At 42.1% G+C, this 24,876-nt stretch overlaps 1 protein-coding gene across 1 annotated transcript in view; it reads right to left on the minus strand.

Annotated features, from left to right (window-relative positions):
- Positions 1 to 24,876, minus strand: part of SV2C (synaptic vesicle glycoprotein 2C) — a 95,480-nt gene that overhangs the window by 51,677 nt on the left and 18,927 nt on the right. The window contains exon 2 of the mRNA XM_086770534.1: positions 23,048 to 23,228. Coding sequence (XP_086626660.1) covers positions 23,048 to 23,228 — 181 coding nt within the window. The remainder of the gene's footprint in view (positions 1 to 23,047; positions 23,229 to 24,876) is intronic.

Here is a 24,876-nt window from a genome sequence, read left to right on the forward strand (position 1 = left end):
GGATTTTCTTTTTCCTGCTGAAGAAAATACCTGTGAAGCTTGAAGAGATATTCTCACAGACCAGATTATACTTTAAAGCAGTATCTTGCACGTTTTGAATTTTTAACTTAATTTTAAAGATTTATGCTGTCCTCTGGGAGCTGCCAAACTGGGAGCTGCCAAACTGGGAGCAGAAAAAGGAAGCTTGAAACAGATTAAAACAAATATTAAAAAATAAAACATGAATACAGAAATATTATTTTACTCCTAAGAAAATTCAGTGCCATAACAATAGTTAATTTTATAAAACAAATTTTATTAAATGTTTTATTAAAATAAGTTTACTTTACGACATCTTCAGGTTCAGTGATGAAATACCGAATCGAGCAATTATATTTGTTTAAGGGTCTGCCCTTGTATTACCTTCTTCTAGACAGCTCTTCATGAAGTACCATTGGTCAGCTCTCAGCTTTACAACGGATGTTTCCCACAGTTGAGCTTGCTAGCTCTTAGCCTCTCTGCCACTTCCGCAAAGGTTTATACCTCCGTGAACTCTTGTTAGATATACAGCTGGCAAGGGCTGTATCTCGTTTGTTCTCAGTGGTGAAAACACTAAAAGCCTTCACTAGTGAGCTGCCCTGTCCCAGGCAATGGGAGACATTGTCATTGGAGGTTCTCCTGGAAGCCTGGGGTGACAAATGGTGGAAGAAGCATGGCCAAGGGTGGAATCAGAGCTCGTTTTGCTGTCATGGGGAAGCCCTGCTACCTCAGTGCTGCTATGGACTTGGGGCTGTCCAATTGCCAAAGTATAAGTGGGTTCCAGTTGTGATTTCTTACCCTCCAGGGCTCAGACACAGCTTTGAACTGCACTTCCACAATATTGCCCAAATACAGTACTCATGGATCTAATTAGAGTTCTTTTCCTAAGGCTGACAGTTCACTAGCAGAACCAGAAACAAAGTCTTCCTCTTTCCTGCCTAAGCTGGAAAGTGCTGATGCAGAGTTACAGGCGTCCCACTTTCAGGAAGACCTAAATTAATAGATTGCTTATGGTGTGTAGGACAGCATCAGTCCCTTGGGAGACAGTCCTGAGGGGCAAAGGGGCTCAGGAAGGCTGGACATTCTGCAAGAAGGAAGTCTTAAAGGCGCAGGAGCAGGCTGTCTCCTGGAGGCTGTCCCCTGCAGGGACGAACCAGCAGGGGAGATGCCTGGCTGCACAGGAAGCTTTTGCTAGGACTCAGGGGAAAAAAAAAGAAGAGTCTACCACTTTTGGAAGAAGGGGCAGGCAACTCAAGAAGAGTACAAAGAGTTCGTTAGGTCATGTAGACAGAAAATTAGAAAGGCAAAAGCCCAGCTAGAACTCAATCTGGCCACTGCTGTTAAGGATAATAAGAAATGCTTTTACAAATACATTAACAACAAAAAGAGAGCCAAGGAGTATCTCCATCTTTTATTGGATGCAGGGGGGCACAATGTCACCAAGGATGAGGAAAAGGCTGAGGTACTTAATGCCTTCTTTGCCTCAGTCTTTAATAGCCAGACCAGTTATCCCCAGGGTGTTCAGCCCCCTGAGCTGGAAGAAGGGGACAGAGAGCGGAATGAACCCCTCACAATCCAGGAAGAAACCTGCTATGCCACCTGAACACTCACAAGCCTATGGGGTGTGGTGGTTTAGCCCGGATCACCACACAGTTTCTTATTCACCCTGCCCCTACCTAGTGGGACAGGGGAGAGAAATTGGGAAGAAAGGAAAACTCGTGGGTTGAGATAAAAACAGTTTACTAAAAATACTAAAAACTACAAAGCTAACAGGATATAAGGATATAAATATATACAAAATATACAAAATGAACAATGTACAATTTCTCACCACCCGATGTCCGAATGACCGACGCAGCCCATCCTGAGCAGCGATCACAGGAACAACACCGAGCAGCAAGCAAGGGGGAGAGCAAGCTAGCAAGGTAGAGGGAACGATGCCAGCAAGCAAGAGAGAAGAAAAGAATGCCAAGGGTGCCCAAACGGATACCCGACAAGGAAAGGAATAACTGAAAATGATGCCCCCTCCCATGGGCAACCCCCACTTATATACTGAGCATGACGTTTATGGCATGGAATACTCTCTTTGGCCAGTTTGGATCAATTATTCTGTCTGTCTTTTGCCCAGCTTCCCGCATCTGCACATTAACGAGACTTGGAAAGCCAGACAGTGTCCTTGGTCTCATTAACAACAACTCGTATCATCAGAATGTTTTTATCAACATTCTTCACACACAAAATCCAAAACACACCAGCTACTGAGAAGAAAATTAACTCCATCCCTGCTGAAACCAGGACAGTATCCACCCCTTATTCCATACCATTTACGTCATGCTTATAGATATACACACATATCACTATCTCAATCTATGAGCTATCCCTCCAGAGTCTGTTGAGTTAATTTAGTCCATGACTTTGGGCCCCATCTGTGATAGCAGTCTCTCAGGGCAGGAGAGATGGTATGTAGTGTGAAGTTGTTACATACTGCATCTGGAACTCATAGCTGGTACCTCTGGCGCGGCTGGTGTATCACGTCCATGGTCTGCAAGTTGAAGATGTTGATCTCGAGGAAGTTGTTGGTCACCAGTTCTGACTCCATCACTGCTGCACATCGCTCGGTTTCATCAAAGCTTGTTCTTCGCTGTTGAGTGTGATTCTTGCTGCACTACCTCTGATAGAACATAAAAGAACTACAGACATGATTATATACAGTTCAAATTATTGGCTGTTTTCACCTAGAATCAAATCTCCTTGAGGTACACATCGGACTTCCCCATCCTCCCGCATCACCCACCAAGTACATCCAGGTCCTTGAGCGAAAGCAATCCCACGGATGGGTTTGCCTTTGCCCAGAGGAGGAATAACCCAGACTGTTTTCCCCAACATATTCCTTACATGCACCACAGGAACTTTATCACCATCTACAGTATGTAAAAGTTCAGATTGGGCAGGGCCAGCTCGATTGATGGATCCCCGAGTGTTGACTAACCAAGTGGCTTTTGCTAAATGTTTGTCCCAGTTTTTGAAAGTTCCACCACCCATTGCTTTCAGTGTAGTTTTCAGCAGTCCATTGTACCGTTCAATCTTTCCAGAGGCTGGTGCGTGATAGGGGATGTGATATACCCACTCAATGCCATGCTCTTTGGCCCAGGTATCTATGAGGTTGTTTCGGAAATGAGTCCCATTGTCTGACTCTATTCTGTCTGGAGTGCCATGTCGCCAGAGAACTTGCTTCTCAAGGCCCAAGATGGTGTTTCGGGCGGTGGCATGGGGTACAGAATATGTCTCTAGCCACCCAGTGGTTGCTTCTACCATTGTAAGCACATAGCGCTTGCCTTGGCGAGTTTGTGGGAGTGTGATGTAATCAATCTGCCAGGCCTCTCCATATTTGTATTTCAGCCATCGTCCTCCATACCAAAGAGGCTTTAGCCGCTTGGCTTGCTTAATTGCAGCGCATGTCTCACAGTCGTGGATAACCTGTGCAATAGTGTCCATGGTTAAATCCACCCCTCGATCACGAGCCCATTTGTATGTTGCGTCTCTTCCTTGATGACCTGAGGTGTCATGGGCCCACCGAGCTAAAAATAGTTCACCCCTGTGTTGCCAGTCTAAGTCCACTTGGGAAACTTTAATCTTAGCAGCCTGATCCACTTGCTGGTTGTTTTGATGTTCTTCAGTGGCTCGACTCTTGGGTATGTGAGCATCTACGTGACGTACTTTTACAACAAGCTTCTCTAACCGGGCAGCAATATCTTGCCACAGTGCGGCAGCCCAGATGGGTTTGCCTCTGCGCTGCCAGTTGCTCTGTTTCCATTGCTTTAACCACCCCCACAGGGCATTTGCCACCATCCATGAGTCAGTGTAGAGATAGAGCTTTGGCCATTTTTCCCGTTCAGCAATGTCTAAAGCCAGCTGGATGGCTTTCACCTCTGCAAACTGACTTGATTCACCTTGGCCTTCAGTGGCTTCTGCCACTCGTCGTGTAGGACTCCACACAGCAGCTTTCCACTTTCGATGTTTTCCTACAATACGACAGGATCCATCAGTGAACAAAGCATATCGCCTCTCATTTTCTGGGAGGTTGTTGTATGGTGGGGCTTCTTCAGCACGTGTCACCTCTTCCTCTGGCGGCATTCCAAAATCTTTGCCTTCTGGCCAATCTGTGATTACTTCTAAGATTCCTGGGCGATTGGGGTTTCCTATTCGGGCTCGCTGTGTGATCAGTGCGACCCATTTACTCCACGTGGCATCAGTTGCATGATGTGTAGAGGGGACCTTCCCTTTGAACATCCAGCCCAGCACTAGCAATCGGGGTGCCAGGAGGAGCTGTGCTTCAGTACCAATCACTTCTGAAGCAGCTCGAACTCCTTCGTATGCTGCCAGTATCTCTTTTTCAGTTGGAGTATAGCGAGCCTCAGATCCTCTATATCCCCGGCTCCAAAAGCCTAGGGGTCGACCTCGAGTCTCTCCTGATGTTCTCTGCCAGAGACTCCAGGTAGGGCCATTCTCCCCGGCTGCGGTGTAGAGGATGTTTTTCACATCTTGTCCTGTTCGGACTGGCCCAAGGGCTACTGCATGAACAATCTCCTGTTTAATTTGTTCAAAGGCTTGTCGTTGTTCAGGGCCCCATTTAAAATCATTCTTCTTTCGAGTCACTTCATAGAGAGGGCTTACAATCATACTGTAATTTGGAATATGCATTCTCCAGAAACCCACAACACCTAAAAAGGCTTGTGTTTCCTTTTTGTTAGCTGGTGGAGCCATAGCTGTTATTTTGTTGACCACATCCATTGGAATGTGACGACGTCCATCTTGCCACTTTACTCCTAAAAACTGGATCTCTTGTGCAGGCCCCTTGACTTTGCTTTGTTTTATTGCAAAACCGGCTTTCAGAAGGATTTGGATTATTTTCTCCCCTTTCTCAAAAACTTCTTCTGCTGTATTGCCCCATACAATGATGTCATCAATGTATTGCAGATGTTCTGGAGCTCCACCCTTTTCTAATACAGTCTGGATCAGTCCATGGCAAATGGTGGGGCTGTGTTTCCACCCCTGGGGCAGTCGATTCCAGGTGTACTGGACACCCCTCCAAGTGAAAGCAAACTGTGGCCTGCATTCTGGTGCCAGAGGAATGGAGAAGAACGCATTGGCAATATCGATGGTGGCATACCACTTGGCTGCTTTTGACTCCAGTTCATACTGAAGTTCTAGCATGTCTGGCACGGCAGCACTCATTGGTGGTGTAACCTCATTTAGGCCACGATAGTCCATTGTTAGTCTCCATTCTCCATTAGATTTTCGCACTGGCCATATGGGACTGTTAAAGGGTGAGCGGGACTTGCTGATCACTCCCTGGCTCTCCAGTCGACGAATCAGCTTGAGGATGGGGATTATGGAGTCTCGGTTGGTGCGATATTGCCGCCGGTGCACCGTGGTGGTAGCAATTGGTACCTTTTGTTCTTCAACCTTCAGCTTTCCCACAACGGAAGGGTCCTTTGAAAGTCTGGGCAAGATGGACAACTGTTTATTTGTCTCCACGGTGGCTATACCAAAAGCCCACCGGTGCCCTTTTGGGTCTTTGAAATACCCACTCCTGAGGTAATCTATACCAAGAATGCATGGAGCATCTGGGCCAGTCACTATGGGGTGCTTTTGCCACTCATTCCCAGTCAAACTTACTTCAGCCTCCAATACAGTCAGCTCTTGGGATCCTCCTGTCACTCCAGAAATACAAATGGGTTGTGCCCCTTTATAGCTTGATGGTATTAGAGTACACTGTGCACCAGTGTCTACTAGAGCTTTATACCTTTGTGGGTCTGATGTGCCAGGCCATTTAATCCATACAGTCCAATAAACTCTGTTGTCCCTCTCCTCCGCCTGGCTGGAGGCAGGGCCCCTCTAGTCCTGTTTGTAATATTTTCTATTCACTTTCTGTGAATATGAATCAGAAGTTCCTTCCATAGGATCAGAGGTGAGATCAGCCCTTCTACGCTGTCTGGGGAACTGCCCACTGGAGACTGGAGCAGCAAATTGCCTGGAAGAACCTCCCTTTGTGATTGTTTTACCTTGCAACTCACGTACACGTGCCTCTAGGGCCGAGGTAGGCTTTCCATCCCACTTCCTCATATCCTCTCCTTGGTCACGCAAGGTAAACCATAGGTCATCTCGTCGGGTGTACCGTCTCCCTTGAGCAGGAGGAGGATGAGGTCTTCTTCTAATAGCTGAGATATTAGTCCATGCAGGTGGGGAGCAAGAATCTTCGAGTTTCTCACACACCTCAGATAGTTTTTCTAACAGTTTTTCAAACTGGCTTTCAGATTTCTCAGTCAGTCTTTCTATAGCTGAGACACAGGCCCGCATCGGGGAAGAGAGATTGTCTTCATATTGTCGGAGCTGGTTAGCCACTGCACGTACTGGTGGCATCTCATCATCTTTCCAACTCATTGCTGCCAATGAGTTGGCATACGATGATGGTGCACTCTGTACAAATTTCCGCCACATGGGTCGGGTACATTCAATTTCATCTGGATCTACGGATGTCCGTGGGTCATCCAGGTTATGATAAATCAGCTCCCGAACAGCTAATTCTCTCAGAAACTGGATACCTCTCTCCATGGTGGTCCACTTGCTTGGGTGGCATACAATATCTTCCTTAAAGAAATACCTGTCCCTCACACCTGACAGGAGTCGCCTCCAGAGGCTGCAGGCTGCTGACTCTCTTCCAATTGCCCTGTCAATGGCTGCTTCCCTAGACAGAGATCCCAGCTGCCTGGCTTCCCTGCCTTCTAATTCCAGGCTACTGGCCCCTCTGTCCCAGCATCGGAGCAACCAGGTGACAAGTTGCTCACCTTGATTACGGCTGAAATCTTTTCGCATATCTCGCAGCTCACTCAGGGATAGGGATCGGGTGACTACCTCCCCTTCTGTGTCTCCCTGATCATGTGATGGGCCTGGTTCATCATCATCTTTCACTATGCGAACTGATTTTTTGGTGTATTTCTTATGTACAGGGGCAACTGATACTGGTGCAGATGATTGGTTTTTCGGTTTCTCTTTGGTACTGCTTGCTGAGGTTTGAGTAGCCACAGTGTCTGGCATGGGGGCTGAAGCAATCGCAGTGCCCGTAGCAGGGGCTGGGGTAGCTGCAGCACCTGCCGTAGCGGCCGAAGTAGCTGCAGTATTTGTAGCAGCAGTTTGAGTAGCCACAGTGTCTGTTGCAGGGATTGGAGGAGCCATAATACTTTTAAAGAACTGTTTAAACTTCATCAATATCAAGATCTGAGATAGCTGCAAGAGACTTGTCACCATGAACATGGTGGTAGGGGTATAAAAAGGGTATTCAAAATTCTCAAAAGCTGTTGAAATTAGCTTGGTGAGGTGGGGAAAGCTGTAAACAGATGTTCCCCCCGCGGCCTGGCTTCCCGGAACAAAACAACAGGTATAGTTCCAAACAACACCCACAAGATGGCTCCCGAAATACCCGGGTGGAGCTGCCTCTGCCTCCTCGCTCTGCACACTGCCCACCGCCATTGAGTACAGATATGAAAATGGTCCCGTTACCAGCAATCTCACTAGACAAATCAGTGCCGCATAGCACAGCAGAATGATACCTTTGATCCAACACACATCATTGATAAAGCGTGCACAAACACCGACAAACAGAAAATACGGCAAGTAGGGTGCTATCCAGTACAGCTCTAAAAACAACTGCGAGAACAAATAAAATAACATTGTGCCCAGCGATGACCAAACTGGCTTAATGAACACTTGTAACAAATCTGTTTTCAACACACTGTGTTCAAACCTGTCCTTATCTCAACCCTTCGGGACTGACCGGGGCTTGAACCTTGAATCCTCAGACTAAGGTCCGATGATCTCACGACTGATCTAGTGAGGCCCCTTCGAGCCCCACGTTGGGCGCCAAAAAGACTGTGGTGGTTTAGCCCGGATCACCACACAGTTTCTTATTCACCCTGCCCCTACCTAGTGGGACAGGGGAGAGAAATTGGGAAGAAAGGAAAACTCGTGGGTTGAGATAAAAACAGTTTACTAAAAATACTAAAAACTACAAAGCTAACAGGATATAAGGATATAAATATATACAAAATATACAAAATGAACAATGTACAATTTCTCACCACCCGATGTCCGAATGACCGACGCAGCCCATCCTGAGCAGCGATCACAGGAACAACACCGAGCAGCAAGCAAGGGGGAGAGCAAGCTAGCAAGGTAGAGGGAACGATGCCAGCAAGCAAGAGAGAAGAAAAGAATGCCAAGGGTGCCCAAACGGATACCCGACAAGGAAAGGAATAACTGAAAATGATGCCCCCTCCCATGGGCAACCCCCACTTATATACTGAGCATGACGTTTATGGCATGGAATACTCTCTTTGGCCAGTTTGGATCAATTATTCTGTCTGTCTTTTGCCCAGCTTCCCGCATCTGCACATTAACGAGACTTGGAAAGCCAGACAGTGTCCTTGGTCTCATTAACAACAACTCGTATCATCAGAATGTTTTTATCAACATTCTTCACACACAAAATCCAAAACACACCAGCTACTGAGAAGAAAATTAACTCCATCCCTGCTGAAACCAGGACAGGGGCTGGGTGAAATCGACCCGAGAGTACTGAGGGAGCTGGCAGAGGAGCTTGCCAAGCCACTCTCCATCATCTATCAGCAGTCCTGGTGACAGTGGAGGTCCCAGATGACTGGAGGCTTGCCAGTGTGATGCCTATCTACAAGAAGGGCCAGAAGGAGGATTCGGGGAACTACAGGCCTGTCAGCCTGACCTCGGTACCAGGGAAGACTATGGAGCAATTCTTCCTGAGTGCACTCACCAGTGCAGGACAACCAGGGGATCAGGCCCAGCCAGCCTGGGTTCATGAAGGGCAGACCCTGCTTGACTAACCTGATGTCCTTTTATGACTAGGTGACCCACCTAGTGGATGACAGGGAGGCTGTGGATGTTATCTTCCTGGACTTTAGCAAAGCCTTTCATATCATCTCCCTCAGCATTCTCCTGGAGAAGCTGGTGGCGCGTGACTTGGACAGGTGTACCCTGCAATGGGCTAAAAACTGTCTGGGTGGCTGAGCCCAGAGCGTTGTGGTGAATGAAGTTAAATCCGGTTGGCAGCCGGTCACAAGTGGCGTTCCCCAGGGCTCAGTGCGGGTTCTGTTTAATACCTTTATCAATGATCTGGATGAGGGGATTGAGTGCTCCCTCAGCAAGTTTGCAGATGACACCAAATTGGATGGGAGTGTTGATCTGCTCAAAGGTAGGAAGACTCTGCAGAGCAATCTGAACAGGCTGGATCAGTGGGATAAGATGAACTGTATGAGGTTCAACAAGGCCAAGTGCTGGGTCTTGCACTTGGGTCAAAACAACTCCATGTAATGCTACAGGCTTGGGGAAGAGTGGCTGGAAAGCTGCCCAGTGGAAAGGGAACTGGGGGTGCTGGTCAACAGCCAGCTGAATATGACCTGACAGTGTGCCCAGGTGGCCAAGAAGGCCAAGAACATTCTGGCTTGTCTCAGGAATAGTGTGGCCAGCAGGACTAGGGAAGTGATTGTGCCCTTGTACTCAGTACTGGTGAGGCCACATCTCGAATACTGTGTTTGGTTTCAGGCCTCCTCACTGCAAGAAGGATGTTGAGTTACTGGAGCACGTCCAGAAAAGGGCAATGAAGCTGGTGAAGGGTCTGGAGAACAAGTCTTATAAGGAGTGGCTGAGGGAACTGGGATTGTTTAGTCTGGAGAAGAGGAGGCTGAGGGGAGATCTCATTGCTCTCTACAGCTACCTGAAAGGAGGTTGTAGAGAGGCAGGTGTTGGTCTCTTCTCCCAGATAACTTGTACAAGAGGAAATGGCCTCAAGTCGTGGCAGGGATGTTTAGGATGGATATTAGGAAACACTTCTTTACTGAAAGAATGATCAGGCACTACAACAGGCTGTCAAAGGAAGTGGTGGACTCATCATCTGTGGAGGTGTTCAAAAAATGTGTAGACATGGCACTTCAGGACACGGTTCAGTAGGCACAGTGGTGTTAGGCTGACAGTTGAACTTGATGATCTTGGAAGTCTTTTCCAGCCTTAAAGATTCCATGATTCTATTCTATGATTCTATGATCATTCATGCAACAACACCCAACCTAAAGAGAATAGTTTGTGCTAAGTTAGTGCTTTTTTCTCTGATTGTTTCTGCTCATTAAGAAAAGTACAAAGAGTGGTAGATAAATATATATTTGGTAATTTTCCTGTTCTATTGTCCAATCTTTTCTTCTAAATCTACAATTTTCTTAATTTCATATGTTTTCTCATGAAGTACAGAATATTCTCTTTATTTTATAAAGTGGTTACTAGGGTAGTAAATAGAGCCTGAAACTATCCATGCTATATAGCACAATTAATAATAAATCACATTTAGCACTTTAATAGTTTTCTTATTCCAAAGTGCTTGAAAACATTGTCTACAATGGTTAATTTCAGGCAAAAGAGTTATTATGCTTATGAAATTAAAGACTGAACATGCAGTCTTCTTGAAATCTCTCTTAGATCTCCTAGGCTGGAATTCCAATGAAGTGGGGCTTATGCAGAGTTTCCAATGGGTGGAGTAAGTGATGCATCCATAGGTTGTACAAATACCTGTAGGATGATAGTTTAGGAAATGGATGGATGCTTCAGGTGGAAAGAATGTACCCTAGCTTAAGGTCACAAGATGTACAGAAATACGGACCAAAGGCAGCAAAAAAGGCATCTCCTACCTGTTAGTATGAACCAACTGTACCATGGAGGAGAGCTTGATGCTGCTTTAATGTTCAAAACTGATCCAGGTGGGTTGACTCCTATGCTACATCCTAAAGGTCCTCTAAGGCTACAGAAGAAGCGTTGTCTGTACTGACCAATTTAATAGGTCAGCTTTTCTAACAAGTAGACCTTTTAGAGGAATTTTGGAGCCAGCAAACCAAAATGTTTATTTGGGATATGCAAATAAACAGAAAAAAAAATTAATCAGCTTTGAAAAAAACCAGTTTTTCTCTTTCATGTGATGTGATTAAGTTGACATTTCCAATGGGCTAAGAAAAGCTTGAAAGTCCAGGTACTATGTTCATATTGAATAAACAGTAAAAATAACTTGTCTACTGTCTAAAGGAGAAGTAAAAGATATGTTTTCATCATATAGACAACAAAGGCTATTTAGAGTTTTAGGCCTCTGTTTCATAGCAACTGTGTAGTAAAGTGTGTTAGACACTTCTTCGCACCTTAAACATGTGAATGGAAAACTTACTTCTCAGTTGGTTAAATCCTTCCTTCTGGCCTCCTTTATGTGTGGAGTGATACTACTAGAAGCTGTTAGGATATTGGTACCTAAAAAGCTCTTCCTATGTCACAAAGCTACTCCAATGACTAAAAAACTATTATGAAAATCTTAGAGAGGCTAATCAACAGCTGAATTGGAGGAGAGAGGAGGGAGATGGAGAGGAAGCATCCTGCTACAGAAGACTGTTCTTTTGCTCTTACGCTGGACAATCTCAGGGTGGCAGTAGCCATGTCCCTACTCCCTAAAACTTGCTCCCAAATGCAAGGGAAGTGACAGCAGAAAGGGAGAGCAGGAAGAGTCACAACTGTTATCACACCAAACAACAATGAGAAAACTCCTTAAAAACTGTGTGGACCTAGAGATCGTTTTTAAGTAGTAAAGAAATTTTTGTCTTACTCTTGCAGAAATTTTAATGTGTGCTTGGTACCACAGCCTTTTACTATTATAGAACTAATGTAGTATCCAGTATACTGAACATCGCCAGCAGAAGTATAAACTACCTGTCAGACTTGGGCAAGAGAAGATCAATGCAACTCTGACTTCTTCCATCACTCTCTTGTAAGGATCTTTCACATAATTCAGCAGCCATTACATATTATGAATTAATTTATCAAATGCTCACATTAAAAAAAACCCACCATATCACCTAACAGCTGCAAGGGAGAATGCACTTTCTACAGCTAAAAAAGTTCTAGGCTCGATCTCACCTTCACTTACACTCATATAAGCCCTTAATAGTTCAGTGGCTCCAGTTAAGCTCTTCCCTTTTTATCTGAAAGGAGCAGGATTTAATCCCCAATGTCTTTGTATTACAAGTTTGAAAGTGGACTGTCTCTTTGCTATCCCACCAATGTTGTGTGGAACGGATGATGGCACGCATGGGAGGAAACTCCAAATAAAATCAAAGGCAGAGTTGCTACTGATTTTTAAGTAGGAAGACATCAACTTTTGTTTTATAGGAAATGAAAACACTATTTTCCCACAGGATACAGTATTAAGTCTGCTTCTGGCAATTAATTGGTATGATAGAGTGGGCTGTTTCCTTTTATTGTGTTTATAAATTATACTGCTCATCCTCATTTGTAGAAAAGGATGATACATGAAATTACATTCTACTCTTCACATGTCTGCATGTGCAGATGAAAAGCCTCTGAAAACCATGCTAACTTCAGAAGAATGTTTATTCTAAAAGATGGGAAGGATCTTAATTTCCTTAAATTAAAATGATTCAAGCAAACTGAAGTTTCTACAACTTATCTGTTATTTGTTGATGTTATTTCTTCACTCATCATAGACAAAGCAATGAACATAAAATTGTTATCGACAGATCACAGAGGGGAGTCCATGCCTTATTTCCTAAAGGGTCACAAAAAGTATCTAGGAGGTGCAAATACGCTCCGAGTATGTACAAATCAACAATACAGGGTTTTTTTTTACCTCCACTGGAAAACTGTGTAGAGTCTGAACTTTTTTTTTTTAAAAAGATTACGAAACCACTGGTCTAAACCTCTGGGTTGATGATCATAAGTGATAGCTGTCTCCAGAATTACAGATTCTGCAATGAGGCACAATCTAATACCAGCAGGAGGCAAAGCTTTGCTGAGCTTGGCTCAAGATGATAAAATAAACACTCTCAGTCCGTAAGGATCAGTCTCTCCACCTAAAACAACAGGATGCATTCCTTCAGCCTTATCTTTTTTAATAGATATGTAAGAATATATGCAAACCCAACATTTAATAAACAGCAGGAGCCCTTTTCTACTGCACATATTGCTCCATATGTGGAGAGAATGGCATAAATGTCAGTCAAAAGAATAACAAACGTCAGTCATGATATTTTTCAGTTATTTTTTATCTTCTGTAATAAACCCCATCTGAAGTAGGCAGAGCAAGAGCAGAATATATATTTTTTTTTTTATTATTTTCTCAGAAAGATGTCATTCATTTGGAAGGAAATACCAGCTAATCAGGATATTGTTGCCCTTTTTGATGCAAAAGATCAGCCAGTTTTTGAACCTTATGGGTTACTTCTGTTTGGAGAAAAAACTAATGACTTAACAATTTATTTGATGTCATCTTGGTTATAGAAAATGCACACATTCTACCCCCAAATTCTTATTTTACTCTCACTTCTTGCTCTTTTTCAAGATTGTATTGTTAACATCTTTCTAGCTACATTTTTAGGTTTTGGCTCCTTCTTTCTGTCTGCTTTTGCTCATATGCAGACCCATACACACAGAGTCCTCCACTGTCTGGTACCTATATCTTGCAGCTGCATTTAGTCTCTAGTGAAAGCCCTCTCCTACGTAGTTCAGCTTTCACTCAGTGTGCATATGGCATGTATTTTGGGTATTAGGTCATATTTGGTCAATTCTGTTAGTTCAAAAATGTTTTGTACTGTTTATTCTAGTTATTCACAAAGGAGAGTGGCTCCTTATCCAATGTTTTGATGCTTCTTTTTTTTTTTAAATATAGATTCAAAAAGAACAACAGTTATTCAAGAGGAAATGACAATACAGAAATAAGCAACTGATCTAATCTCACTTTTCCGCAAAAGAAGGTTAAATATCTGACCCCAGAAAATCATCCAAACTGAAAGCTATGCTTTCATAATGTTACATATGTACAATCTCCGTTCATGTTTGTTCTATTAAATTATGGGGAAGGGGAAACCAAAAGGAGATTTAAGCGATGCACCCTAGAAGAGTAGGATTCAGTGAAACAAACAAAAAGCTAAGGTACATTTGCATTTTACGTGTTAGATACAAAGATTATAAGTGTCTACTAATCTACCTTCAGAGCTGTGATTTGTCACAACAGATTTTGGCAGCTGCATAGTGTGACAGCTGGGATGAAAACACTTCCGCGAGGCATTCAGGAACCTCTGGCTTCAGATAGAAGCCTTTGTTTATTTGCACACTAGCCAAAGGGAGTTGAAGTGCAAAAGCGTACAAGGAATAGAGATAACTAGAAAAAAACCCCTTACAGAATACAAAATGCACAAGACAGCATGATGTTCTTCTGAAATACCTTGTCTTCTTCTCTTTCAAACTTGGACAACATCCAGACTAAAAATAAAGATAGTGTCTATGTGAGATGGCATTTGCAAGTTGTCACCTTGTTACGTGCAACTTGTTAAAAAGTGATAGACCTCAAAACACAGATTCAGTGTTACACTCCTGAGATTCAGAAACTGCTCACCACCCTTTGTCCTTCTGTTCAATTGCACCTACTTTTCCCTCTTCTTATTAACAGTTCTCCACCCTGACTAGCACAAGTCTTATTAAAAAAAAATCTCTGTTGTTTTCCTTTCAGAACTGCCATTAGGCTGGCGAAGTATCTAAGAGTAAGCAGCCAGACTGAATAGTTCTCCTTGAGAACTGCTGGATAAAGCCCTACAAAACTGCAGCACACTAAAGACTAAACTTTGCTGATCATTCTACCCATGTTTAAATACAAATGTCTCTTTGGACTATGCATACTAGAGAAGTTGTCTTTTAGGTACATGCGTGGCCTGTATGCTGTTACTAGCAAGGGAGTCCTTGTGATAAAGATTCACATGATTATTCATGGAACTGTAAAGTACTGTCAGTTCTGATGGAACCTGAACTGATGAGTAAATAATTCATTTCCCAAATTTACCCAACATAATTTAAATAAATCAAGTCATATTTGATGCCAATTTCAAGCATATAATTGCAAAGAATTTGCCTGCAGTACTTGTTCAGCTAGATATGTCAGGTAAATTGCTTTCAGATCTACCAGTATTAGTAATCACAAAATGATTGTTTATGAACACTTTCTTTAGCAGATTTTGGTCTTTTTCTTCTTTTTAATTGCTTTTAAAAAGTTTTTACTTCAAAGGCAGATATCGTGGTAGGAGTCTGTTATAGACCACCCAACCAGGATGAAAAGGCAGATGAAATATTCTTAAGCGATTGGGAGACGTCTCACAATCGTCAGCCGTTGTTATCATGCTGCATGTTATCATCATAGGGTTTTCGATTCTTGGACTAGTAGGGAGGGGGATCTGCAGAACTGCTACCTTGGACTTAGGAGGGCAGACTGGCCTGTTTAGGAGACTGTTTGACAGAGTTCCTTGGGAGGCAGTCGTGAAGAGCAAAGGAGTCTAGGAAGGCTGGACATTCTTCAAAAAGAAAATCTTGAAGGTGCAGGAGCAGCCTGTCCCCATGTGCTGGAAGACGAGCCAGTGGGGAAGAAGACTGGCCTGGCTGAACAGAGAGCTTTGGCTTGAACTCAGAAGAAAAGGAGGGTTTACAACCTTTGGAAGAAGGGGCAGGACACTTGGGTGGACTACAAGTGTGGCGTGAGGTTATGTAAAGAGAAAATTAAAGGGCCAAAGCCCAGCTACAACTTAACCTGGCTACTGCTGTAAAAGACAATAAAAGATGTTTCTATAAATACATTAGCAACAAGAGGAGGGTTAATGAGAATCTCCATGCTTTATTGAATGTGGGGGGAAACATAGTAACAAAGGATGTGGAAAAGCCTGAGGTACTTAATGCCTTCTTTGCCTCAGTCTTTAATAGTAAGATCAGTTGTTCTCTGGGTACCCAGCTCCCTGAGCTGGAAGACAGGAATATGGAGCAGAATGAAGCCTCCATAATCCAAGAGGAAGTGGTTAGTGACCTGCTACACCGCACAGACACACACAAGTCCATGGAGCCAGATGGAATCCAGCCAAGGATACTGAGGGAACTGGTATTGAATTCCGTTTTGGGCCCCTCACTGTAAGAAAGAAATTGAGGTGCTGAAAAATATCCAAAGAAGGGCAACAAAGCTTGTGAAGAGTTTACAGCACACATCTTATGAGGAGCATCTGAGGGAACTAGGGTTGTTTAATCTGGAGGAAAGGAGGCTGAGGGGGAGACCTTATCAGTCTCTACAACTAGCTGAACAGAGGTTGTAGTGAGGTGGTTGTTGGTCTCGTTTCCCAAGTAACAAGTGATAAGACAAGAGGAAACAGTCTCAAGTTGTACCAGGAAAGATTTAGATTGGATATTAGGAAAAATTTATTCACCAAAAGTGTTGTCAAGCATTGGAACAGGTTTGCCAGGGAGGTGATGTAGTCAGCATTCCTGGAGGTATTTAAAAGACATGTAGATATAGTGCTTAGGGATATACCTTAGTGGTGGAGTTGACAGTGTTAGATTTATGGTTGGACTGGATTACTTTAAAGGTCCTTTCCAGCCTAAATGATTTTACAATTTGAGCAACAGATATCATGTACCTGGATGTGTGCAAAGCTTTTGACACTGTCCTGCACGACATCCTTCTCTCTAAACTAGAGAGATATGGCTTTTGATGGATGGACCACTCGGTGGGTAAGGAGTTGGCTGGATGGCTGCACTCAGAGAGTGGTGGTCAACAGCTTGATGTTCAAGTGGAGTCTGGTCCCTCAGGGGTCCGTGTAGGGCCCGGCTCTGGTCAACATCTTTGTTGGCAACATGGACAGTGGGATAGAGTGCATGTTCAGCAAGTTCGCTGATGTCACCAAGCTGTGTGGTGCCGTCGACACGCTGGAAGGGAGGGATGCCATCCAGAGGGACCTTGACAGGCTGGAGAGGTGGGCCCGTGCCAACCTCATGAAGTTCAATCAAGCCAAGTGCAAGGTCCTGCACCTGGGTCGTGGCAATCCCAGGTACAAATACAGGCTGGGCAGAGAATGGATTGAGAGAAGGACTTGGGAGAGCTGGTGGATGAGAAGCTCAACGTCAGCTGGCAATGCACCCTTCCAGCCCAGAAGGCCAACTGCATCCTGGGCTGCATCAAGAGAAGCATGGCCAGCAGGTCGAGGGAGGTGATTCTCCCCCTCTACTCTGCCCTGGTGAGACCCCACCTGGAGTACTGTGTCCAGTTCTGGAGCCCCCAACATAAGAAGGACATGGACCAGTTGGAGAAGGTCCAGAGGAGGGCCACAAAGATTATAAGAGGGCTGGAGCACCTTTCCTATGAGGACAGGCTGAGAGAGTTGAGGCTGTTACCAGGGAGACATTATAGCGGTTTTCCAGTACCTCAAGGGGGCCCACAAGAAAGATGGGAAGAGGCTGTTCAGTAGGGCCTGTTGTGATAGGACGAGTCATAATGGTTTTAAAATAGAGGGAGGTAGATTTAGATTGGATATTAGGAAAAAATTTTTTACAATGCGAGTTGTAGAACACTGGAACAGGTTGCCCAAAGAGGTGGTGGATGCCCCATCCCTGGAAACGTTCAAGGCCAGGCTGGATGAGGCTCTGAGCAACCTGATCGAGTTGGGGATGTCCCTGCTCCTTACAGGGAGGTTGGACTAGATCACCTTTGAAGGTCCCTTCTAACCCTAACCATTCTATGATTCTATGATTCTTTGATTCCGTATTTTTTTTGTTCAATTGCTTTCTGTCATGTAGGCTCTCTACCTTATTTATACGTTTTCCTTATCTAGTCTTTCTCTCCCATTTGTGTAGTCTTCCTTTCCTCATAAGAATACTGTCCTCTTCTCCTAACAGTCCTGGGAGACTTCTTTCCCACCTATCCAAGGTTTACGTTCGTCAGCCTTTACCCACACTGAAGCTGCAGGGGCTGGATCAAAGCCATTTGGAAAGCTCAGATCTTGCCAACTGTTTCCTTGGCTTGACTGAAAAGCATATCTGCCCTTTTGGCATGTGCTACCAGCTTTAAGCCAGTCGCCTGCAGAGCTGTTCATTAGCTCACAATGTAAAAACACTGACAGCCATGGGTGGGAGACAGCTGGGAGCTGGAAAGGAATTAAAGGTGGCAGGATTACAACCTTTTGAGTTTGAGATGATACAAGGTGCTCCGTGAGAAAGAAGTGGAGCAAGTTGGTATGAAGAGGTAAAATATAAATACAATATGATACTAGATATTGGTGACAGACAATTATAAAAGCATCCTGCTGGTCTAGATCTGAAGTTCCTGAAGGCAACTGCTTTTGTAGGCCAACTATCTTGTGCCATGTCCACATAGTCCATATCTCTGTTGGAACATTTGTACAGCTGTTATGTAAATGGACTGCTTGTATGTCTTTCCTGTCTTGGCCATTAAGGGAAGGGGGATATACAAAACTTAAGAGTTTCTTGCCACTACACGTAATATACAAAAGTGGTGGTAAAAGTCAGTGCGGGTGGATTTGCTCAGGCAATCACCTCAAAACTGCTGGTTGCAAGAAACTTCATTTACAGTTTTGGATTTTTGCTAACTATTGATTCCTCACAAGAGTGTGAAGAATTTGAGAAAAAAAAAATCTAAATTATGAGTTTAGTGCTGCTACACTGACACCAACACTCTTTAGTAGATCCTAGTAATGTCAAAGGAGTACTGCAGGTAGCTCTAGACATATTTTCTGAGGAAAGGTTAAGAGCTCTCTGAAGGTTAGTTTCAGGTTTAATGAAATATAGTTTAAAGTTATCCAGAAAAGAATGCTATATGGTAGTACATCTCGAGAGAGACTCTTATTCACAAGGGCCAATGGGCAGGGAAAAGGCTTCTTAGTAGCTTTTAGTTACATAAGCTAACCACATCTAAGCTATATTTCCTAATATTTCTGTAGGTTTGGAGAAGAAATTCAGACAAATTGGCAATTTTGGCAAATTAAAAGACATCACTGTAATCTGAACATAATGCCTAGTTTGAAAAATAGAATATATTTATTTAGCATTTTTTACTTTTCTCATGAAAAAGAATCAGTTTCATCTGGGAGCACACATATGAAGATGTCTGAAGAATTTCTAAATTGTGGTTCATATCAGGATATTTATTTCAGCTAGCTTTTTACTGCATGAAAACTTTGATTACTTTTAGAAGTAACATTTGCTCTGGATAAGAAATTTCCCAAATTATATCATCTTTGGTAATTTCAAAGAAATGAAAATGAAGTCTGTAGTGTAGTTTTAAACATTTTATTCTAAACTGAGTTGCTGTGCTTAGAAAAACTGCATCTAAAATTATCTAAAAGTTTCCATAAAGTAAACTAACAGCTTAGATTAAATAAATACTTTTTTTTTTTTTTGTAATAGTGGTTAGATAAAATTCTTTAGCTGAGAATAATACTTCACAGTGGCAGTGCTGAATAGGCAATGTTCCCAGTTCCCTTCAAGCTAGCAGTGATGTTTGAGTCATATTCTGGTATTAGAGAAACCTTCCTTTGACAATTTCAAAGATAGATCTAACAAGGTGCTTTTTGATGATAAATCTTTGCACATTCCCACAATGGCTAATGGTGAATACAGCTCACAGTTTCTTGTCTAGGTCTTTTTACTTTGTAGGAAACCATGTCTAAAGCCTTCCTAGACCTTTATCAGGCTTTTGGATTCACTTTCTTTTTGAGTTTTGATTTTGGATTAATCAATGGAAGAATCACAGTTATGATATTATTTTCTGTAAAAGGAAATGGTATTGCAGACTGTCCAACATTTCTTTATTCGTTTCACTAGCCTGAGTTCACCTTTCAGACCGTTATAGCTCTTAATACCCTTTACTCAGTAATTTCTTAATATTATTTATACTGTTTTGTATTTCAAATCATTTTTTTACATGCAAAATGTTTATTGATTTTAGATTTTTCAGATGCAATAAAAATGATTGTAAAGAATTTTTTTTTTCCCCTGGGCAGTTTACTTCTATAAATATACTTTGACTACAAGAGAATCTGAGAAGAATCTACTTAATATTTTTTATAAATAAAATCTTCCATCAGATACTGGTTTTATTTTTCCTGCTTCTGAATCTATTTTTGTATTATCTAGAAAATAACAGATCAGTTTAAATTTTGTACACCTAAATGATTTTATATCTTTGAATACTTAACATTTTATTGACTTTTAATTATATGAAATTTTCCAGATAACTCCCTTTGGAAAGCTCTTCTCCAATCTCAGTAACAATACTATTTTGCCTTTAAAACGTATCATTCCATTCTTTGCTTAAAATTATTCCTATTTTATCTTTGTGCTCTTTGATTCACACAAAATTACTGCAACAAAGCCTCCTTCCTTGGTAACAGAGATATATATTTTTCTTTCACTAAAAAAAAGGCAACTGACATCTACTGTCCAAAGACAAGACCTCTAAAATGAGGAGCGATTATAAAGAGAAGTGAAGTGGAATTTCTCTTCCCATTCAACTGACACAACTTCTTTTTCATTCGAGCAATACGTGGGACATAGTAAAGAATGCAATAGATGTTCAAGATTTAATTCAAATACTTTAAGAAAATTTGCAGTCATACTGCAAGAAGATATGGCCTCAAATCTGGTGGAAACATCTGGGAGTTCTTCAGTGAGCAATAACAAAAAGCGTTTGCCATCTTGCACAGTAGCTGATGTAAAGTATCTCAAAACAGAGACCTGTGAGATGTGTACTATACCAGTGGCTATATTTGTGCCCAGTTGTTTAAAAGTGAAAAGATTTTACTTTGCTGCCTCTGCAGGTGGAATGTTCTAGCCTCTCACTTCTTTCTTACTTCTTTGCACATGACGTGTCTGTTGCTGTTAAAGCTGCTCTCAACATAAGATCATATCCAAAACATGATTAAAAAACAGAGGAAGGGCAGATGTGACACCAATACCATCTTGAATATGGCTCTTCAATGAAAAGTAAGCCTTCTCTGAGAGCAAGTGAGCAGATGAAAAAGAAGGGCTCCAAACATGCAAAATCTGGGGGGAAAAATGCATCATCACAGGCAAACAGTGAGAATAGAAAAAGGGAGAGCTTTCCTTCGTCTTGAGGGTATGAAGCACAAATTCAGTTCTAGAGATCTCGTGGCTTTTACAATGCAAATCTGCCAGCAGCTGAAGGAGGTTATTGTGGGAAGAAATCTGGTCTTTGAAGAAAACAGCAAATGTGAGCCAGCCATGAACTTTATCTGCAGTAACTGCTATGAGGAATGAATCCTCAGCTCATGCTGTCTTGTTTTTTTTTTTGTTGATGTTGTTGTTTGGTTGGGTTTAGCTTTTTTTTGGGGGGAAAGGGCATTTGAAATGTAGTATGTGGTGGCAAATTATCTATGATCTATTCATGCAGCTCTCAAAGATGAGGTAGGAGGAGTTTGGACACAGTGGGGACCCACACAGAGGTATAAGATATGGATATGAAGGGCCTGATCCTCCCAAGACCATTAATCATAAGCTGGGTACGCAATAGAACATGCTTCCCCATCCAGGACATACATCTACCATGAGTAAAGCTACAGACACTACTTTACTGGAAAAGCTACTGCTACAAGTGAGGAGACCTTACAGGCAAGTTTAGCATGAGGCATGACAAATACATATTTTACTGTATGCCCCAAGAGGAACAATCTGGGTGAAAGGCAATAGTGTCACAAATCTATCTGCCAAAAGACAAACCTTTGCGGCACAAGGGTCCAGTACTTCCCTCATGAATTGGGCAAGCTAAGCAGGAATACAACAAGCTTACGGACTTTGGCAGGACCAAGAAAGAGTGAAAGTATCATGCAACGTGATCAATGTTTCTCTATGTAGAGACAAAACATAGTGCCTGGAACTGAGAGGGGCCTATGAGATGAAAAACATCTAAAGAAGCTGGATGGGATTTTTTTTTGTTTTGTTTTTCTAAGTTTTTTTGTTTTAAGAATTAGAACCAGTGTAATTTCCTCTTGATCTCTTTTAAAGTCATATCTGACAATTTGCTGAGGGACTAAGGAGATTCTTCTAGCGAGAGGATGCCTCACATCTTCCTCTCTTCCCTCGACCTGCCATCCTCCTTCCTAAATCAGTTTAGTAGTACTTAGTGCTACAGTAATTTATTTTTGGAACGGGTGTCTAGCCCTACCCTGCTTTGGAGCACTTCAAGGGGTTTCTGCAACCACAAACATCACAAAACAGTGTTACTGTGCTATGGCTGCATAAACTACAGCCAACAAACCATACAAGCAGTGACTTCATGTGCATGGCTTTATGACACAGGATACTGCGCCATCAGCAGCTCCTGTCTGTTCAATATCCTAAAGATTGATAGTGGGAGCTTTGATCTAAATAAAGCAATTACCAGAAGTGCTAAACTAATCACTCTGCAGAACAGAGCTCTTGATTATCCAAGGGTGCAGTAAAGGTAGAAGCTTTCTCATAGTAATTTACTTGTGTATGTTAATCTCTGTTCATGTGAGTTTAAAATTATAAACTTAATCGACCATTAGCAATATCTTAAACTTGTCCAACAACTGAGAAGTTATTTAAATGAAAGGTAAAGCAAACACCAGTATTCTGAAGCTAGTAATAACATTTGTTACACTCTGGGGCCCCGTTTTAAATTGGAGAGTCTTGACTGCGGTGGTATTATAAACAGTATTATGCACACAAACACATTAGAAACGTTACAAATATTACCGAGATCTTTCCGTACACCTGTGAGGAGGGTATTATTTTGTTGACTGACCAAGCAATACGTAGAGAAGCTGAGGCATAAAGGAGTTAAGCAAGATGATCAAGTTCATAAAGCAAGTCTGTTGCAAAAAAAGAACAGAACTCAATCTCAGAATTTGCAGTCTGTGTCTTTCCCCTAAAGTTACTATTTCTCGCTTTCAGGTTGTTATTTAGGAGTGTAGTAGATACCTTGTTTAATTCTCTTGCCCCTGACACAGACTATATTTTTACATTAAATCATGTGCTTTTGCAAACAGGAAAGTTTTATTAACACATGGAATTGTGGAAATGAACAAGAGGAGCTTACCCAAATCCAGAAAACAAGCGACAGAAGAGGAAGAAGCCATAGCCCTGGACAAATGATGAAAGGAAGGCAAAGAATCCATTGACAGACATGCATATCAGGAGTGACTGTCTCCTTCCCACCTTGTCTGCCAAGCCTCCCCAGAAGAATGCCCCCACCATCATTCCAAGGTACACTATGCTACCTGCAATAAACAAAAGAGAAAGATATTGTTTTGTGAACTACATAGCTGACCACAATTGATCACACAAAAAAATAGTTGATCTTCTATATTTATGAAACAAACGGTATAGAGATTAATTTGTCTTTTCTCAGTGAATATAAATCATATGCATATCTTTGCAAATGTATCTAGAGAAAACAGATTTCCTACTGTGTCTTTGTCATCTGTTACCAGACATGCTGAAGCTTAATACAATTACTAAAGAAGGTGCCTCTAGCTAAAACAATTAAAATACAGGCAAATAAGACTGAATGGGAGAAAGAATGTCACTATTTCCTCAGTAATAACCTGCATTCATGTTAAATACTGCAAAAATTTTAACTTCCCCTACAGAAACAAATTGTCTGAACACTTCTAGAATATAAGCAGTCCTGTAGGGTTATAATCACTGCCAGTAAGATGTGCTAAGTGTAAAGGAAGCTGCTTATGAAGTATACATTTTCCATTTGAGATCTATTGAATCAAAGATGTCCAGCTTGATTTTTTTTTTCTCCCTCCTACTTCAATATACTACTTTATTAAAAAGGCACTGTCCTGTATACAGAAAAGCACTGAAATGTTTCGAGTTTGGTTTTTTTTTTTTTCCAGATAATTCTGAACAGATACATTAGAGTCTAGCTACATACATTAAAATAAGATGTGGGAAAATTACTCTGGGGTGATTTTTTTTTTAATGTTAATGGTGTTCTCAATGTGAAGTACTTTCCCACAGAAAGATAAGTTGAAATATTCAACACTTTGACCATTGACACCTTAGCATATTGTACATTATTTCCTTTCCAGGGACAAACCTTCTGTGGGACATTTAGCAGAGATGCACAACACATTGAGCAGATTGTCAGAAGAAAAAGTAGTTCTCAAGCTTTTCACAGAACCCATCAGATTTGTATTTTATTTGACACATGTAATTCTTTTTCCACCTACTTTTTTATTGAACTTCCCAAATTGGTTTTTGTCTACGTAGCAGTTGCTACCATCTTATATGCCTACTACAGACTAGGAATTAAATATAAAATAGCTGGAAGCAGTTAAAATACTAGTAATTCTTGTCCTGTGTTTCTTTTTTGGTCAGTCACAAAAATGGACAAATTCCCCAGCCACTCTGTTGGGATTTAATTGCTGTTGTGTAAAATTCTGGTGTCCAAAAGAATCCCCTCTGCCCTACGGAAGGGAGATGGAAGGGAAAACACTTAAATGCCTGGGCTTGGTTAACCAATATAGAGGTCACTCATCAGTATTCATGTACTTGGAATTCCAGATGTTGACATCGGAAGTGCTGACGTCTGCAGGGTCTCTTGTACCCCAAAATCTTCCTGTTCTCCCTCATGTTTTGTACAAGTATTTTCCACTGCTGCTTCCTTATGAGACATTGTTTTACAATGTTTGATAGAACACACATTGTGTTAAATGTGTATTGGAAAGATGAGAGAGTTGTATTTTGGTGAAGTGAGTGTGTTGTTTTTACCAATGTCCTTTGCCATTGGTTTTGACCAATACCAAATCAGTCTTTTCTGCAGCTGCCTTTTTAGCCAACATAAAATCAGAACAGGATATTTCTAGACTGACTGTCTTCTCCATGAGTTCCCCACGACAGGATGACAGATGCATT

This window comes from Chlamydotis macqueenii, chromosome Z (assembly GCF_036417535.1).
Source record: "Chlamydotis macqueenii isolate bChlMac1 chromosome Z, bChlMac1.mat, whole genome shotgun sequence".
Lineage (NCBI taxonomy): Eukaryota > Metazoa > Chordata > Aves > Otidiformes > Otididae > Chlamydotis > Chlamydotis macqueenii.